Source organism: Lissotriton helveticus, chromosome 4_2 (genome assembly GCF_964261635.1).
Source record: "Lissotriton helveticus chromosome 4_2, aLisHel1.1, whole genome shotgun sequence".
Lineage (NCBI taxonomy): Eukaryota > Metazoa > Chordata > Amphibia > Caudata > Salamandridae > Lissotriton > Lissotriton helveticus.
This window is the reverse complement of record NC_136064.1, coordinates 120825207-120845724: the sequence shown is the minus strand read 5'-3', so window position 1 is coordinate 120845724 and position 20518 is coordinate 120825207. Positions and strand designations below refer to the sequence as shown.

The 20518-nt window shown below is 43.7% G+C and overlaps 1 protein-coding gene across 1 annotated transcript in view; it reads right to left on the bottom strand.

Annotated features, from left to right (window-relative positions):
- Positions 1-20518, bottom strand: part of LOC144752083 (nicotinamide N-methyltransferase-like) — a 112470-nt gene that overhangs the window by 50882 nt on the left and 41070 nt on the right. The window contains exon 2 of the mRNA XM_078640033.1: positions 1852-2044. Coding sequence (XP_078496159.1) covers positions 1852-2044 — 193 coding nt within the window. The remainder of the gene's footprint in view (positions 1-1851; positions 2045-20518) is intronic.

The following is a 20518-nucleotide window of genomic DNA, read 5'->3' as shown; positions in this document are numbered from 1 at the left end:
TATGCAGTTATTATTTAGCACTAGACTACCGGTTGGTGCTAATTGAATTTTACAGCCGCTCTACCTTAAATCATTAAGGTCTCGACGATACACAAATTGAGGAGCAGTTCCAGTAGCTCTGCTATGCTTGAAATCGTGATCGAGTGAAGTCCCTTTTCTTAACTAGCAGTTTTGCAACCAAGATTACTTGTGGTCATATACAGTTTATAATTGACATCAGTCCTGAAGATGGTCTCAGAAAGTGCTGTTTAGGAGACCGAAACGTCGACCTTCATTTCATCCCTATTTTGTTTTATTCATTTTGATCTGGGATAGGTGTTTTTAGGTTCTGTTGAGCCACTTATCAATTGATTTATTTGTGTACCTCCAGTCCTAATTTGTGCTGTATTACATACATCTGTATATATGAAATCACTTTCCCTTTAAAATTTCTTTTGATAAACTCAATTTTTCTAATACACCTTTGTGTCTGTTGTGTATATGTTGTTTATATGTTTTTTACCAAATATAGGTTTTGTATTGAATTGAAAATTGATTTTATTGTTGCATTGATTGCCTGAAGAATTACTAAGATATCCTTTGAAGTTAGTCGGAATCACTAATTGTTCTTTGAACAAATCCCCTTGAAGGCATTCATACCTCTCTATTTAATCACCCGGGCCCTCAAGGGTATTTTGGGTCCCTCACTTTTTGTTGATCAGGAGTGGACACCTCACAGGGAAAGCCAGGATGGGTTCCACAGCGGTATTCGTACAAGCGCCTTGAGACCCTTGCGGGTGAGTAGTGCGCTATACAAGTATCAATTTTCACAATTTACAATTTACACCTTAGCCCATGTCATAGATAAGGTACCCTGCCATGTTCAGCGTTGTGCACAGACCAAGTCAGTGTTCACTAGCACAATGATGCACTGCCCTGAGAGCAGTCAAAATGTAGTGCCTGCCCTGCGGGCAGCACATTAATGAAAGAGAACCAGCAGTTTGAAGCCACCTCTTTATATTTCATTATGCCGGGGGCCTGCTTTTGAAAGGGGGCAGACATCTCTCCACAGGTGGGTGCAGCGAATGACGGCAACCCTCGCTGCAGATACATATTTTGGGGTTTTATAGAACCCCCTTTTCTTCTTTCAATGGGGCTCCCTCTGTGGGCTCAGGGCCTAGATCCCACCTCTTTGTGGAACACAGTCAGTGTGCCTTCTGACATCGTCTTTACTACTGTACCTTTAACATGGCATGGGTGCAGAGGCAATGTGTTTCCTCAATTGAATGGCTGCCTGTAAAGTAATGCCCGCTTGAGGTTGTGCCGGGGCTATATATGCTCGAGCAAAATCTGTATTGCACAAGGAGCTGTCCAAGCTTCTGCAATAATACCCAAGTTCCTTAAGTGTTCAACAAGTGTGTGCATATGTGTGTTGCACACTTGGGGACTTTTGATAATAAGCTCCTTGATCTACTTCCAGGACTTGTGCAAATATAATAAAATCAGACACTTGACATAATATGTACTCCACATGGTCTGTACACGGCTAGTGTGACTCCAAACTTGCATGAAACACACTTACCTGATAAAGGTGAACATACTGTATGTACAGTTTACAGAACCTATATCCTGAGAGCAGGGGTGGAGGGTTTGTGTTATTGGGGGAATTGAATGTGAGTAAATGCTCTTCAATCTGACTCAAATTTAGCTTCAACTTGCAATACAAAACTGTACGCATATCGTTAAATTCTACCCTGGCATGTGTGCCGCACTCCGTGAGCACTCAAGTTCTTTAGAAAGGATATAAATCAAGACTTGAAGAGGAAAACAAATAGGACAATCTTAATATACAAAATAATCCTTGTTTCTTACCAGTTTCCCTGCTTCAGTATACCACTCAAGTCCATGGCATCCGGTTTGTTCTTCAGCCAGTTCTCTACCTCCTCAATGGTTTTATCGTGCGGGGAGGCAAAAATGATTTCAGTGAAATAGTCACAGATTGGTACAGTATAGAAGATGTAGGGGGGCAAAAATATTTGAATCAGAGTATTTCCTTCAACAGCACCTGTTTAGAGAAATATTCAAAAGTTAGACCATTGGATATCTATAACATGATTCAAATGACTGAAGGATAATAAACAGACGTATACCTGGTCTAATCATTCTTCCTACATGCTATTTTATGCAGCACCAGACCTTCTTCTGAATGGAACTCTTCCTAGAAGGTTATTAAAATAATTTGGGAACACATCTGTTAGGAGGGTGAGTGATTTCAGGACTGCTGTTGAGTCAAGCACAGAAGATCTGTAGGTTACAAGTTTTAATCCCTGATCATTCCTTCCTTTTGCGATTTGTGTAAATTGAGTACTCTTAATTTGAGTAATAGCAACAACTCTAACTTATGGTACTTAGAAGCAGTAGAGGTGAGGCATGAGGAGTTATATAATAATAAGTTATTGTTACACACAATAGAATATGAGACTTGTACAGTTTAGGAGATAAACAATCATAGTCTTGGCCACCGTTCTCTGCAATTATTAACTCTTAGAATGCCAGAATTTTGCTGAACCCTAGAGTTCAAAAATGTGACTCACCTCATTGCCAGTATTTTTTTATTTGTATTGCTCCATCAAAGTGCAATCCTTCACCATCTCTTACAGAGGACCGCAACATAAAATCTTTATTTAAATGAGATGTGACGGCTTGTAAGCAAACTATGAAAGATAAAGCTTATTCTTGACAGCCTCTCAGGGAGCATAGGATTTGCAGGGCCAGAGTTTTCTAAATGTTGAGAACCATATCTGAAGAGGTGAATGGGTCAGGTATTCGATGCACCATTTCTAAATTATTGATTGAAACAGCCATTTTAAAACTAATCTGCACAGTTTGGAGAACTGGATTTAAAGTCCATTCTGTATTTGTATCTAAGGTTAGCGTAGTTACTTTAAGCTGTGAATATTATGAGTTTTAAATAACAATCTGACTAAAGCATTGAAGAAAATAGAAAAAAAAATCCTTTGGTAATTGTTTTGGTATTAGGAATCTGGGACCTTGGCATCCAGTGCCTGCTTTATTCTTCAGATCTCACGTTTTCTGTTCCAGGTTGTGTGCTCTCCATTGTCATAACACCCACTTAGGTATGGCCCTAGTAGGAATGTGTGGTTTGTAGGTGATGGGACATAGACTAAGGAAAATGCTCTTGGGCATAGAACCAAAGTAGGAGCTCATGATGAACTCTTCTAAGTAGCCGCAGTGTTACCCTACCCAGTATGATACAAGGAAAGGTGTAAGATATCTTCTTAGGAACATTCTAGTTTTAGGGGGACACAAAAAAAGAAAAACAACCTTTTTGGCAATCAGATTTATGTTACTCAACATTATTCAAGCAGGAACCTCTTGTCAATGGAAAGACTTATGTCTCACCTGGGATTGTGAACCAATAATATTGTCCTGTGGACAATACTGCTTCTTTGGATGATATTTTTTAAGGTTAACCCTGCCTCCCAATTCACAATCATGACCTCGGCAAAAGAAGCAAAGAGGATGACCAAGTTTGATATATTTTCTCGGTTTCATTGCCTCCTCTTCTGGCTAATGTCTACATATGATCACATAACATCCCTCTGGGTGTCAGTGATCATAGAATGATCAATACAATTCAGGCCATAAGTACATTCACCTATGCACTGGGGACAGAGTTCAGCATGCACTGTATTCCTCTGATAGTGTATAGCCTCTAGTGAGTCATTGGTTGATTGTGACAATTATGTAATGAAAATACTTCTGAATAACTAGGAGTTGCGCTCCGATTTGAATTGATGATGTGCATTTACAAGAAATATAGGAATACAGTTGGGACTGGAAAAAGAATCCCAATGCTACCAATCCCAACTTCCACAGACATCAACCCCAACCACCTGCTCACTGCCTGGGACCAGCTCAACACACAAAACACCACAGCCATAATGAATTCCATCCTTTCATAAGCCCCTTCGAACCCCTGTCCCAACTTCGTTTTCAAACTTGGGAGCAAAAAGCATAAAAATCAACAACAATCTCACCAACATTTTCAACCTTTCCAGCACCACAATCCCTATCCCACACTCGAACAATGAGATCAGGAAAAGAAAGGAAGTATACAACACCCAAGCGAAGGAAATCCAATCAACCTGACTTTGCTGAGGTTTCAGACCGCGCTAACCACAGATTAAAACCTCAAAAACCCTTAAGCCTGCAGGACTTTTTTAGGAAAACGCCATCAAAGACTGCTGAACTGCCACAACCACACGTGCAGTCTCCAGAGGTAATTACCACCACAACCCCAGTTCAATCAGGGTCAACTCACTTGGCCCCATCGCTTACATCTTGGAATACGCTCTGTACGTAAAATGCTTCAATCGTTCATCCTTCCACACCCATGTTCCGATAAATCCTTACGTACAGAGCGTATTCCAAGATGTAAGCGGCATTCCTGTATAATACGAGGAAGTGGCAAGGGTACCTATGTGATGTGAACAGACATTGAGACTTTTGATTAAGCTGATGGTTGTGGAATATTATTGACGAGAAAATCTGGATGAGGGTACGCTCATTAATACGGAAACGGATGATAAGAAACTACACTCGATTGATATAGAATATTTGCGTGTCTCATTGCGGTATCAGGAATAATACGCCAAGAATTACTTGAACGTTGAACAACAAGTTGAAAGCAACATATCAATAAGAAGCCCTGATGACGTCCTAGACTTAGGACGAAACGCGTCGGCTGTTTATGTTGTGACTTTACACTCAAGAAACAGAACATAAAAGAATATGCAAGAAAACAAGATTCATCTGAAAGATTGTTTTTGACAAACTTTATTTTGATTGTACTGTGCCATATATAGATATAATATGCTCCTACATCATTTGTTGTATTGATTTTGGGGTGAAAAGGAGGCGCTAATCCTTCGCTGCAGCATTCCACACCATAGCCCACCACACCCTTATAAAGAGGCCTAATTATATTAGAAACCCTCAATTGGATTGCTTCCTTTCTTAATGGTAGAACCCAGAGTATCTGGCTACTGCATTTCAGATCTGAATCCAAAACATAGTCTGCATCATCCCTCAAAGCTCGCCCCTCAGCCCTGCACTGTTCAACACCTACATCACCTCCATTGCCAATATCATCAGAACACATTGACTAAACATCATATCCTGTGCCAACGACCCCCGGCTCGTTCTGTCAGTTTCAGAAGATCCCTTCACTGCGATGTTCAACTTCTGCAGGTGCTTGATGATCATAACCCACTGGATGAAAGATAACTGTCTAAGACTCAACACAAACTAATCAGAAGTGCTGATTTTCTGGATCAACTCCTTAGGACCGTCCCTTGCTGGCCTTCCACACTTGGACCCTGACCCACTTCGACACATCATACCTGGCACCTCGGCATCATGCTGCAATGCAAGCTTACCATAAAAAGCCAGAATACCGCAGTCTCCTCCGCCTGCTTCCTCACTAATCGCATGCTCTGTTAGTTCTTTTAATGGCTCCCTAGCAACACCAGACACACTGTCACTCAAGTCCTAGTGACCAGCATGCCGGGCTAGAGCAACACACTATATGTAGGAGTCACATCGCATCTCTCGAATAGACTGCAGACCATACAGAACTCAGTGGCCAGACTCAACCTTGGTCTACTAAAGCAAACCCACATCACCCTCCATATCAAGAAGCTCCACTGTTTCCCCATTCAAAAGAGATATCAGTTCAAGATTCTGAGCCATGCCTACAAAGCCCTACACACCAAGGACTGGCATACATCAACTACCACCTGAATTACCACCAACCCTGCAGGCACCTGAGCTCTTCCTACCACTCCCTCCCTCACACCCCCAGCATCCACCTAAGCAACAGTGGAGGATGCTCCTTCTATTACTTCACTATGAAGTCCTAGAACTACCTCCCCCCCACCTCTGCACCTCTTCCTCTCTGTTTAACTTCAGGAAAATACTTAAGACCTGGCTGTTCCAATCAAACCCTTCCTAAGCAGAAGGGGTCTCAGTGCTCAGATACCCTCTAGGTCATTTAGTCCCATTTTAAAAGAACTGGTTGACTGCATTTCAATAATAACTACTGCATCCAACATCAGAACTTCCTATATGTATACCTGCATTCTCGTTCATTCTCGTTCTGCACACAGCTTTCAACACATTTCACAAATGATTCATATACATCCAGGGACCACTGACTGATTAGTTTGAATTTATTGTCACAATCATCAGTCGCAGACTACATTTTACTTGTCAACCACATGATTCCCAAAGCAGTTATTAGCCTAAATTCACGGTACATAACTGATCAATGGTTGGTGCCTGGAATTGCAGTAACAAATAATTAATGTCACCCGCCATCTTCGTCCTAGCTCTCAAACCTCTAATGCAGGACATAAAACTCAACGACAACATACAAGGGATAAACATTAATGGAATGACAGTAAAAGTGGCTGCATACGCGGACGACATTCTGATAATGACGCGACAACCAAAGGCCTCAATAAAGGCACTAATGTCCACAATAAAGGAATGCGCTGGGCTATCAGGCTACAAATTGAACAATGAATAGTCGGTTTGTTAACCATTAAATGTCCACTGCACCAAGGAAATGCTAGGTGAGTCAGGTATCCTATTCAGCAGCGACCTGATAACTAACCTACGCCACAATGAGAAACTCCTACTAGAGAAAGTAAAGAAATAATTAAAAGCCTGGTCACTTAAATTCATGACATGATGGGGATGAATCAAAACACTAAAAATGATGTTCATGCCCCTGATAAACTACCTGACAGGCATGCTCCCAATCCTCCTAACAGATGATTTCCACCAAAAAATAGACAAACTCTGCTCCAAATTCCTGTGCCACGACAAGAAGGCGAGGATAAGCATAAAGGAACTAAGACTCGGAAAGACACAAGGAGGGGTGAAACTAGCGGACTTTAGGCTCTTCCAGCTAGCCTTCCTAGCTAAACAAGGAACATACTGGGTCGGCCAGATACTGTGGTATTCACCAATGTGGCTGCAGGTAGAAAAAGCCATACTGAACAAACTGAACCCATTAGCCTTACTAACAGCAAATGCATACACACATGCGAATAACACAATCCTGAAAAACACCAAGATAGCGCTTCTAAAATTGGACGAATAAAATTGAGGTCAGCATCAAGGGGTCTAAATCAAAAGCTCTATGGGCAAATATAAAGATAAAATACAAGGGGAAAAGCCTCAAATTTGACACCTGGATAGAAAAGGGCTTCTCACACCCTCACCAACTGGAAAAGGACACATCACCGCTGACTTTCGCTGAACTGAAAACATCCCACCAACTAGAAGAACTAGCCCTCTACGGATTCCTAAAGATAAAAACAGCCCTATCAAATTAAAAAATTGCAAATACCCAACATTCGATCTTTAAGTTTATAGTAAACTTAAATAAATTAGGACACCAAGCATCGCACCTATACAAGATACTCAATCCACAAAAATCCAAACTCAACACCAAAACGAAGGAATACTGGGATAAACGTACACAACCCCCACTAAACAACCAAGAGTGGAACAACTTACGGTCATCAGCCACTCGTAATAAGATCACTCCAGTCTTAGCTCAAACTAAACTCTGGCTGCTCCACAAAACATTCTGGACCTCTCAGCGCCTACACACACTAGGTCTCAGGGATACCCCAACTTGCTGGAACTGCAACACAGGCAAAGGGGTCTTAGAGCATCTCATCTTTCTATGCTCAACACTCAAGGGGTTCTGTGGCAGGGTGTTTGACTTCATAGACAACATGTTCAAGTGCAAAATTGTAAGAGACTTTGCCTCACTCACCACAGCATTCATCCAAACCGAACTCCCCTCGGAGGGAGAGAGGGAACTAATGGACCTACTCCTGACAGCAGCAATCAAACTAGTGCTAACACACTGGAAGGATTCTAACAAAACTATGTACAAGAGATGACTCAACTGGGTCACCCACCTTAGAGGAGCGGACAGTGTAGTGCTGAAATACTCTCCCTGGAAGGCGTCCTCCAGAGGCCTGTGGGAAATACTGGACAAAAATCTGATCCTGTTTGAACCACCATAAGGAAAACCTGCACCCTAAGTGGAAACAAGCAAGGTTCCTAGTGAAATCCAATAAACCTGGTCCGGGGATAGAATTTGCCCCAGTCAAGTCGGAATGGTATAGTTATACATATCTCTGTCCTATCCTTCTCCCACACTTATTCCTTACTATCCTGTACTCTTCTATCTTAATCCTACTCTCAAACTATAGCCAGCACAGGGAGACTTGCCGAAAATGTACCTTTCTGCTTTCATACATTGTATTAACAGAGGCGGGAAACCCATATAGAATGTATGAATACACCAAAGAAGCAAACAATGTAACAGGCATGCAGGCTCTTCTGAAACAAAGAAACCCAGGATCTTCTCAAACAAAGAAACCCATATAATAATTGCTATGCTGTACGTATATAAAATCACAAAATAAAAATTAAAAAAATTAAATAAAAAATAATAATAATATTTAATGCATTTGTTGGTCTTTTATTACAGCATATATCTCTGTTGTGTTATTTTACTTTTTTAATCATAAAAGTAGAGTTCAGTAGGCCATTGAGGGGAAGATGACTCACCATACTTGTAGTGCTTTTGACAATTGAACCACCTTCAATGAACACTAAATCTTAGGATACATTGACTACCGGACATGCAGGATATTTTATATCCATCCTGCTGAGTTCTGGAGACTGTTCTTTTTCCCTATAGCAAACACTCAATGACTCTTTTAGTCAACTAAACCTCTGTTTCATTATCCTTGTAGCCTTCTATCATGTACTATCTTGATACATTCTATTTCTCAGTTACCTGTGTCTTTTTACTAGATGTACATCCAGGCAGAGATTCGGAGTGAAAGTTATACTATAAGTGTATTAGCAGGAATATATTGGAATGCATTTTATTTGTACTTACATTCCTGAAGATCCAATTGCACACAAACATAGTGATGATATAAAAATGAAAGTGGGTACCCTTTGTTTGTATCATAGATCCAGCATTGTGGCACAGATGTACTCTTCTGAGGACACAATCTCTTTTGCAGTCCTTGATTTGTGTTCAGAAAAAGAAATAAGGTGTTCACCAAAGCAGCCGCTTCTTTATTACATTGGTTGATGTTTGTTCCACCTTTGCAATGTTCCTGCAGCATATGCAACAGTGGGATTGGTTGGCTGAGGGCACTCTCCTCTGAAGGCAATGGCATTTGGACCAAACACTCTATTAGCATCCATTTGCCACCCGTAATCATTATGGCATAGGCAGTCACCCCCCTTTTGAAGTACATTTTCATTAATAGACGTGTACTACTCACAAATGTATTGCTGCATGAAGCAGGAGAAGGGCCAACAGGATGGGACCTCCTGTATGGGACTTTAAATGACTACATTAGCATGCTTAATTTCTCTTAACTGATTCTCTGCTTTGAATGGCTGAATAGAGTGCACACCCTACAAAAGTTGACCAGTATGTTGTTAACCATTTGTCTGGTTTTGAGAAAGTCATGCTGCAACATCTGGGTTGAAATCACTTGTATTCTCTCATAGTAAAGTCTTCGTAGATGTTCGCAGCTGTATTTTCTTCCTCCATGGAAAACACAGGAAGTGTTGCCTGCTAGGCAACACCTTCAAAAGGAACAATATTTAGGATATCTTCGGCCAGCCTTTATTTAACCCTTTGCAGGAGACCCAGTGTGCAGTGATGCACATGTAGTTTGTAACTCGACAACTATTCTACACGTCTTTCGTGATATGGACTAATGAAAAATACTCCCCTAGATTGCTTCACCAACCAATTGCAGCACTTGATGGTGTAACACTTGCATAGCAGCTGTTAAAAAACTAAATCCAGCTTGGAACATTGGAATTAGAGCATTCCCTCTCTGTCCCCCTCAACAAAAAGGGAGGAGGTCAAGCGCTAACATTTTGCCCAGCTTCCCCTCATGGGTTTAGAAGAACAATGACTCCATGCTGAACATAGACTTGAATAATAATCGATTATTGGGTCTGTTGTCTTTGTGCGGCTCCCCCTTCAACTGACCTACTGGGAGCAGGTAGGCTGCTTGGAAGTTTTGAGCTGACTATGTCCCTCTTTTCCATGTACCACGCTAGGATTTATGTGTGTGATGACGGCATACTAAGAGTGACAGTCACAGTGCTGCGTCACATGATAACATCTTCTTCCTTATCACTACCTCTTTCTGCTCTCTCTGCAGCAGCTGTCATTCTGAGGTGCTCTTCCCATATGATTGCATGTTGTTTTATTATATGGGCAAGTCGACTGCCACCCCACATACTGTACTGTCCACCTCACTTACCACAACACCCTGGTTTGTTGGAAATTGTGAAATCTGCAATGTGGCATTCATGGAGTCTAAGTGTGAAGAAGCCTCATGAACCCACACATGTACACAGCCACATACACACACACACACCACACACAAACACACTGGCTCCACAAAATGATGGTGGCCCACATGGCCACCTGCGTGGGCCATTGCATGCCATCAGTAAAGCAGAAACAATTATGCAACACACATTTTAATCAAAATAAACAATATAATAACTATACAGCAAAATGAAAACAGCCATGAAAGACTAAACTGACTGAGACACAGCCAGCCCTAGTCTGCAATTACCAGTGCAAAATATTTTAAAAAGATGCAAAACAGCATATTAATCACCCATCTCACACAAACACAAACCTTCACAATGGTGGGAAGTACATGAGAAAGAAGAAGAACAAAGTACAATTTCTGGCTAAAATAATGTGGACTCCTGGAAGCGCAGCACACAGAGTTACCGAGAGTCACATGCAAAGAAAAAAAAAAGAGAACTTGGCATGAAATAAAGTCTATCTATGGCCCCCTTCTGAGAGCTCAGTTCAGAGAGCCATATGGCAAGCAGGGGTAACTGGGCCCAACCATGATGATTGAGGCATTTAACCCTTTATATCCCAGAGTCTGATCTACAATGAATGATTGACAGCAAATGAGACTGAGGCAAACAAAATTGCACCTATCGCTTGTAGGGAATTCATTAGGTTAAAGGGGTGCACAAATCCAGAATATCAGCCTTCCAGGCTTCTACTCAGGAGTCCAACTCCATGATATTGTTACAAAGTAATGATCAGCCCACACCTTTCATCATATACAGATCAATTAACTCAAAAACTCCACAGACTCGTTCACGTTTATTCTAAAAAAGATTCTTTTATTCACATTTCTCCAATGTACTAATGTGTTTCATCTCTTGAAGGAGAATTATTCAGGACTACAAAACATAGACAATACATACTTGATTGAACTCACTTACAAAAAATCCAATTCCATACAAACTGCCAATCCATGTGATACATCATTTTAAAGTCCTAACTAATGTCCTTTAAAGAATCTGCTCAGAGTGCACATTTCTGTGTTTATCAGTTCACTTAACTCATTTCAATGCCATAAAACAATGTATTAGCCTATTAACAATTTGTATTCAATTTGTCACAGCTAAGTTCGACAACCTATACCTATTTTTCTTAGGGGAGTCACTGGGATTTTCCATGTATGCTGTGTTTCGCAAAATACATTCAAATATTTTATTGTAACACCAAAAATGGTATTCAGTTCAGGTTTTGCACCTACACCCATCTCACTTATGTTTTAATCAAGAATTAAGGTACACACAACCAGAGCAACCCTTGACCTTAGGGTACGTCGCTCCCCTTGCCGCTGCAGCGCCACCTGTGACCTTCTGTAGCCGAGAGTCTGCCTGCTGGAGCGAGTGTCTGCCCCCCTTTGCATTCTGTATCCCGCGTGACCGTCTCCCATTTTGAGTGTCTACCCCCTCTTGTTTGCCTTCTGTACCCCGGCTTGACTGGTTTAGGACCTGTGCCCATTCCCCCTGTGCCTCGTTTTGTACTTTTCTCGCCTCTCTCTTGCTTCCCGTTTTTTCGCGCCGTTCTCCTCATTGGTTCCTACCCTCCCGCCACCTGCCTCCCAGCTGACCCTCCTCCCCAGCTACCCTTAAATGGCGGCCGCTGAAGGCAAGCCCACCTGCGCCCGTCCGCGCCTGGCCCGTGCCCAGCACCAGGACCCCTGGTCCCCGCCGACAGAAGACCACCCAACAGACCTACGAGGCCGCCACCCTCAACGCACTCAATGCCGGCCAGACCCCCGCCTGCTACCGAGCCACCCCAAAACGCACCCACTGACCCTTCACCTGCAAAGCCTGCAAGTGCACCTGCCTCTGAACCTGCACCACACCTGCAAAGCCGAGTACCAACAACAAACACCTCAAGTGCATCCTGCTTAACACCCGCTCCGTCCACAGACACGCCGTGGAACTCTGGAACCTCCTCGACACAACATCACCAGACGTCGCCTTCCTCACGGAAACCTGGATGAACGCCTCCTCAGCCCCGGACATCGCCATAGCCATCCCGGATGGATACAAGATCACCCAGAGGGACCGTGTCAACCAGACCGGAGGAGGCATCGCCATCGTACACAAGAACACCATCCGCATCACGACCAACTCCGACGACACCCTCACCGCCGCCGAACACCTCCACTTTCAGATACACACCGACCCCAAGACGACCCTCAGAGGCACCCTCATCTACAGACCCCCGGGACCACGCACATGATTCAGCGAAGACATCGCAGACTTCATCAGCCCGCTCGCCCTCCCCTCCACTGACTACATCCTCCTAGGGGACCTCAACTTCCACCTGGAGAACAACAACGACACCAACACCACCACCCTGCTGGACAACCTCGCCAACCTCAGACTCAAGCAACTGGTGAACACCCCCACCCACTACGCCGGCCACACACTCGACCCCGTCGTCTCCTCCAGCAAGCACATCTCCTTCAGCCACTCCACCGGACTGCATTGGACGGATCACAGCTGCATCCACTTCAGCTTCAGAAAATCCACGACCCACCACCACCCGCAACAGGTGCCCCGCAGGAGCTGGAGCAAGATCACCGCCAACCAGCTCACCACCTCCCTCAGCCAGAACCCTCCCGCCAGCACAACGGACCCCAACAAAGCAGCCAACAACCTCACACAGTGGATCACCATCTGCGCAGACCCCTCCCAGCAGACCCGGCAGCAAAAAAGCCTCCCGGTTCACCGACAAACTCAAGAACTCCAAGAAGAACTGCCGTACCCTTGAGAAAGCCTGGAGCAACAACCAGACCACAGTCAACATGACTGCCCTCAAGCACGCCACCCGCAAACACCACCAGCTGATCCGCACCACCAAGAAGACAGCATTCCAGGAACGACTGGACAACAACGCCCACAACAGCAAGGAACTCTTCAGCATCGTCAAAGAGCTCTCCAACCCCAGCGCCGGAAACAAAGACATCACCCCCTCACAGGACCTCTGTGACTCACTCGCCTCGTTCTTTCACAGCAAGATCGCCGACATACACAACAGCTTCGGCGCACAGACCACACACCCAACCACCAAACCAACGCCCCCCACCACCACCCTCTGCGCCTGGACACCGGTCAGCAGCGAAGACACCACCCGCACGATGAACAACATCCACTCCGGATCAACAACCGACCCCTGCCCCCACCACGTCTTCAACAAGGCCGACTCCATCATCACACCCCAACTCCGGAACATCATCAACGCCTCCTTCAACACCACCACCTTCCCGGAGAGCTGTAAACACGCCGAGCTCAGCACACTCCTGAAGAAACCAACGGCTGACCCCACCGACCTCAAGAACTACCGCCCCATCTCGCTCCTCCCTTTTCCTGCCAAGGTCATCGAGAAGACCGTCAACAGACAGCTTGCCGCCTTCCTCGAGATGAACGGATCCCTCGACCACTCGCAGTCCGGCTTCCGAACCAACCACAGCACCGAGACTGCCCTCATCGCAGCCACAGACGACATCAGATCCCTGCTCGACAACGGGGAAACTGTGGCCCTCATCCTTTTGGACCTCTCCGCAGCGTTCGGCACTGTCTGCCACCGCACCCTAGTACAACGCCTCAGCAACATCGGAATCCAAGAGAAAGTACTGGAATGGATCATCGGAAGAACAGAGAGAGTCCGCCTCCCCCCGTTCAGATCCAAGGCCTCCGAAGTCATCTGCGGCGTACCACAAGGATCATCACTCAACCCCACCCTCTTCAATGTCTACATGAGCACCCTCGCAGCCATCGCACGCCAACACAACCTCAACATCATCTCCTACGCCGACGACACCCAGCTGATCCTCTCTCTCACAAACGACCCCGCTACCGCCAGAACCAGCCTACACGAAGGGATGACAGACGTCGCCGAGTGGATGAAGAACAGCTGCCTGAAACTGAACTCAGACAAGACGGAAGTCCTCATCCTGGGATCATCACCATCCGCCTTGGACGACTCCTGGTGACCCCCTGCCCTGGGCACCGCTCCCAAGCCAACGGACCACGCACGCAACCTGGGCTTCATCCTGGACTCCTCCTTCTCGATGACCGGACAAGTCAACGCCGTCTCATCTTCGTGCTTCAACACCCTGCGCATGCTCCGAAAGATCTTCCGGTGGATCCCCACCGAAACCAGGAAGACGGTCACCCAGGCACTCGTCACCAGCCGACTGGACTACGGAAACATCCTCTATGCCGGAACCACAGCCAAACTTCAGAAAAAACTCCAACGCATCCAGAACGCCGCCGCACAACTCATCCTGGACATCCCCCGACACAGCCACATCTCCGGACACCTGAGGGACCTGTACTGGCTCCCCGTCAGCAAGAGGATCACGTTCAGACTCCTCAACCACGCACACAAGGCCCTCCATGACCTGGGACCCAGGTACCTCAACAACCGCCTGACCTTCTACACTCCCACCCGCCAGCTACGCTCCGCCAGCCACGCCCTCGCCGCAGTTCCACGCATCCGCAGAGCCACCACCGGAGGAAGATCCTTCTCCTACCTGGCGGCCAAGACATGGAACTCCCTCCCCATCCACCTCCGGCTGACCCAGGACCACCTCTCCTTCAGGAAGCAACTCAAGACCTGGCTCTTCGAGCAGTAGCAGACCTTCCCCCCCAGCGCCTTGAGACCCTTCCGGGTGAGTAGCGCTCTATACAAATGCTATGATTGATTGATTTATTGATTGATTGGCGATTCCTAAACGTATTGTACTCTGTGTGGTATAATAATTTAAACATAATGTACCTTGATGTTGTGTTGACACCTGTATACATTTCTGGTCATGAAAGTCTTGTAGGTACTTACCATAAGAGTCAAAGTTCACTCTGTGGTTTGGTAGCCAATGACAACAGTGCAAATCTTTGTTTTATGACCTGTGGCTCTTCTTGTTAGATGTATAATATCAAAGACAAAATTTATTAAAAGGTATTTAGGAAATGATCCTTCATTTTTCACCAAGAACGTCCAAAATACTTTAAAAACCAGGTATCAATCAATGTACCTCTGGTCTTTATGTATTATTCCCACAGGTCAAGCTCAGCACTACATGTCAGCACATAATGTCCGAGCCCATGATGGAGTCAAACTCGATCAAGAGTATGGAGAGGGAAAAACACTTAACCCTCCGACACAGCCTCTCGTTTTCAACCCCACTTATCAAAATATCAGATATATACAGATGTTTTATTATGTACGAAAGGGTAGTCGTGTTCCCTGATAGGGAAACACCTGCACATGAAATTAAACAATTAGAATATAAGCTAAGTCAGTGGCGTAAAAGAAATACATGAATTATTGCTGTAAGTCCAGGAGGGTGCTACCCAAGAGTGCTTAATTAGCAAATTGCAAAAACAACCTGCAAATTCGAAACCCAAAAAACAAACTAATATAGCACACTCTTGATATGTATTGCTAAGGCCTACACAGGAAACAGTCTTATGGACCAAAATAAATACAAATTCAATGAGACAGTTAAACAAATTCCAGGAATTATCTATGTCAGTCTAATCCCAAACAAGATTTTATGAACAGTCCACGAGGCTTCAGTATAACATGTTCTTATTAATGATTTTTAAGATAAAATTCCCAATGTAAATGACAACTAACACGTGTTTTGTCAGTACTATTTAGTACTCAGACTTTCTCAAGGCTAACAGGAGGTTTTGTTGGATCCAGAATAACACCAAATGTAATGGAGGGTTTGAAAAGCACTAAAAACAAGATCCAGGCATCATCATCAATTACAGTCAATGTAGTCCCCACTAGTGGAACAGTGTGGTGAGCTAAAAGAATGACACAATAATGTGGAAAAAATGCAGGCTCACGTCACCCGAAATCTAATGTGTAGTTACATTCGTACTATACCCATTCCCTGATGCGATGTACTCCTTACAGGTGGTGAAACCAAAAACAGGAACAAAATACGTAGTGCCAGATAAAGCCTCCTGTACCTAAAAATTACAGAGTGGATTATCAGTTGAAAATTCCAAAGAGGACCTCACAACCGTGATACGTCGAGTCCTTGTGAAAAAACGAATCGCCGTAAAAAGCCACTGCACATGGTAAGTAACACACCTTTGCAGGTTGTGTCAGCTTGCAGAGGAGCAAAGGAAGAATACTGCATGCAAAAATCAGATGCAGCTATGATTTTTTTCTCCAGTGTCCTGGGTGAACTGGCATGATGCGAGGTAGAGGTTCGATGTAACTGTCCCAACATCACAAGAAAATAATTTTGCTCCGCTAAAGGTAAAAACAATGGATTTGAATCATTTTTATATTGGTGTGGGAGATGGTGAATGCCTAGGTGTGAGAACTGTGCGTATTGAGGATCAGTGGGAATGATAGTTGGAGTATGAGGAAGAAGTTAATAAAAATGGAAGGAGTGATACCCAGTTGGAACACATACAGGGATTGCAAATGAGCTGAGGGGGCAGAAAAAGGGTTTCTAATACTTTTCCCAAGTGTCATGTGTTACATGGAGGGGAGACGAGCAGGGATTCACTTGTCAGATGATGGGTCTTGAATGGATTAGATGCAAAAGACAGTAGGAAGTAGCCATCAGCAGAATTATCCACCACATTGAGAACAGGTGAGATTCAGTGGAGGAAAAATTGGGGTGCTAATAAACTACTTTACTAAAAAGTCAAGTTATCTAGACCTATTACATTGTATAAAGGTGTAGCGCAAAATCAAGTACTGTCCCCAGATGAGAAAATTAAAGAGAACAATGCAAAAGATGATGACTAAGAAAATGAGGTAATTGAGATAAAAACTATTCTACATCTATTGCATGGATTTATGCCGGGTTGCTTGATGTAAAATATTATTTTCAGAGCTAAACATGTCGCAGGTATCAATAATAATAACGCAGACGCATTGAAAGTGGCAGAGATTCTGTGGTTTGGTACCCGGAGCAGATGTGCAGGAAAAACATATACCGCAAGAGGTATTGGAAAAGAAAAAGGTACATTCATTAGGAATCCAGTATCTATGAACATCTTGCTTCATATGGACAGGAGCCTTCCTGCCATATGTTTTTCTGTTTTTGATTAGGTTAATTTTTGAAGCTTTTTTGTTATCGGAATTGTTAGGTAGAGGCCATTTTCGCAGGCTGAAAGTTCAGGAGAAACAATTTAAATATTGTAATGAGTAAATGCACGAAAACAACATATAACAAAATTAGTGGAAAGATTTCAAGGCAGCTGTGGGAGCAATTTCAGGATTTGTTTTCAAACACCGAAATGGTACCTTCACCGGTGCTTTGGGTGATGAGGAAAGCTCTTTGTCACATGGCGGAAGATCCTTTCTGTTTTGGTACTCATTCTTTTAAAATTGGTATTGCGTCTGAAACAACAAGATTGGGTTTTTCCTTCAGTGACGTTAAAAGATTTTTGCTTCTGTTACATTAGGGACATTGCAGATGTTTAACCTTTATATGCTTGTTAATTCTTGTTTCTCTTTCAGGTCCTGCAGGAGTTTACTTTTCTGTTTAGATAATCAGACACACTTTAATTAACTGAGCCTCCAAGCAAGCCAAAAAGCAACCTTTGAATGAAATTTAGGTTTCTGCTGCAACAAAATCCACATTGATTGGTGAGGGAGGGAGACATGACATGGGACAGCTGTTACTGTAGTTATCTCATTTGGTTTCTGTTTGAATGTGCCCAGATGTTTTGCTTTTTCATTTGGGTGAAAATGAATTAGTTAATTTCATTTATCTGGTTTGGTTTTGATTAAAGATATCAAGACGGTTTTAGAAATTGTGGCTACATCTTTGGCTGGGATGAAGATGATATTGACTTCTTTAGTTCATAGGGGAGTCTGGTGTGGCGCTGAAAAATTGACTGCATTTGAGACTGCTGGATGTAAAGTCAATAAGGAAATGCATCATTTTTGCAGCATTAATAGAGCAGGTCGGTTAGAACATACTGACTTAAAGAAAGAAGATTTTCAGGTTTTTAGAAAGGATGGAGTTCACCTTTTATTTCTAGGCAATGAACTATATTTACTCAACATTAGGGAAACTATACCTTAACTGTGGCTATTAAAAAGTGTTGTTAAATGTTTCCCCACCTCCCTACCCAGCTGGAGAACTTTGCTCATACCTGGTGTAGCCACGCTCCTCTGGGAACGTGACTCGGCGGCGCGTGGTATCGTTGGCCTACAGGCTCTGTCCAGGGTCCCTCAGGAACCGGTCTTCGCTCCCCTTTGCTGTCTGCTACTTCTCATTCTCGATACTCCTCTCTGAGAACTGTCAATCAAGACGCCTTCCTCCTGTTCTCCTCCGGTGTCGCCACACTCCGATTGTTCTTCTTCCTGTTTCTTATCCACTAGGATTGTCCTGACGTTGTGAAGGGGTGGGGCTTCCTCATACTGGAAAGCCCAGTTAAAGGTACCGTCAACCTTTTTCCTCCTTCGAAGCGGGGTATAACGGTGTGTTATCCCAGCTCCACTTGTCCTGTGGAAAATGAACAGACGGTGACATTAGGGTTGAGGCAGTCCACCATTCTTTACTGTGGTAGTCTTGGGTGGGCGGCGGGCACTCCTGGTCTCAATACCCTTTGTGTAGATTGAGAAATCATAAGTGTTGATGTAGTAATTAGTGACTTAAAAAAAACTTGCTCTTCACATCGCATTGCAGCGCAGTCCTGATGAGGATCAAGTCTGATGATGAAGCATGACACCCAGAAGGGTGTGTGAAGGCCCCATTTCCAAAAAGGAACTACTTCCAAAGTAGTGACTCCTTTTCGCTGACCTACTCCCCTTTGTCCCCCTTAGGAACAGCATACCTGTTTCTTTTGAGATTAACAGTGGAGCATGTATGCTAGACCTTTCTGCACTCTAGGTTCCCAATTTGTTTATGAAGCAGGAAATGATCGACATATTCGGTTAGGAGCCCTGGGAGGGACCCAGTCCCAGAAATAGTGGGCCTTCTCAGGGAAACCCGTGCTGTCTTATGGATCCTGGGCAGAGCATGAATGCAGGGATATCTCGGATGTCAAACCTGAAGATATTTGTGTTCCAGGTCTGTTAAAAGGAATGTTCTATGCCAATCCTTAGTCAAGCATTGATATGTTTCTCTAAATCTCGAACAGGATTTCCTTTTAGCCCCTCATAGAACATGTGGTTACAAAGCAGTCTCTTGATCTCATTCAAATAGTTTCCTTGTTCATCAGAACAATATTCACCCCTTTGTTGGCGTCTCATATTACAATTTTTTCATCAGCTCTTAAGAAATAAAACATATCCTTATCTTTCTTTGATAGGTTATGATGATCTTTACATTTTTGTCTATCTCAGCGGGAATTTTCTAATTTGCACAAATCAGAAGTCACTCTATGGGGAACCTCGTCCATTGCAGTATCTTGCGCACTCAGGGGCATGCACTTCGAAGACGACCTCAACGTACTGTTCAAGGTTAAATCCTCTATTTGTCTCAGATTACCACAGTCATCTTTTTCCCTTGCAGAGGCAATAACCTATATGTCCCTTAGGTCAGAGATGGAAAAGGTTGACATTTCTGTTGTTTTGGATACAACACACGGCACATGGGGAGGTTCTCTGAAATATTGTTTTCTTTTTAAATTGCGTGTAAATCTGAAAAGATCTAAATGTATTTTAAGAAAATTACATTTCTCTTCGAGACAGAAACTTAAACCCTTACTAAGGCATATATTTCATGTTGTAACAGAGTTTTTAATGATAAATGTATAATTCTCAATTCATTATTGATTAGCCATTGAGTTTGGATTTATTCGCCCAATCACAGACTCTACTCCTGGACTGCATTGATCAGGTTGGTAAACTTGTTTGGATGCTTGTTCTTATATTTCTGCCCTCCCCTTCTGATTCTTCTCCTCCTCTGTCCACTGTGCCCTTTCCCAGTTCCCTAATCTGCATCTTTGACCATCTTGAAAAAAAAGAAAAGAGGTCTTATTTTATGTTATAATACCGGATCCATCTCTCTGGTCACTCTAAATTGATAAGAGTGAAACACTACTAGAG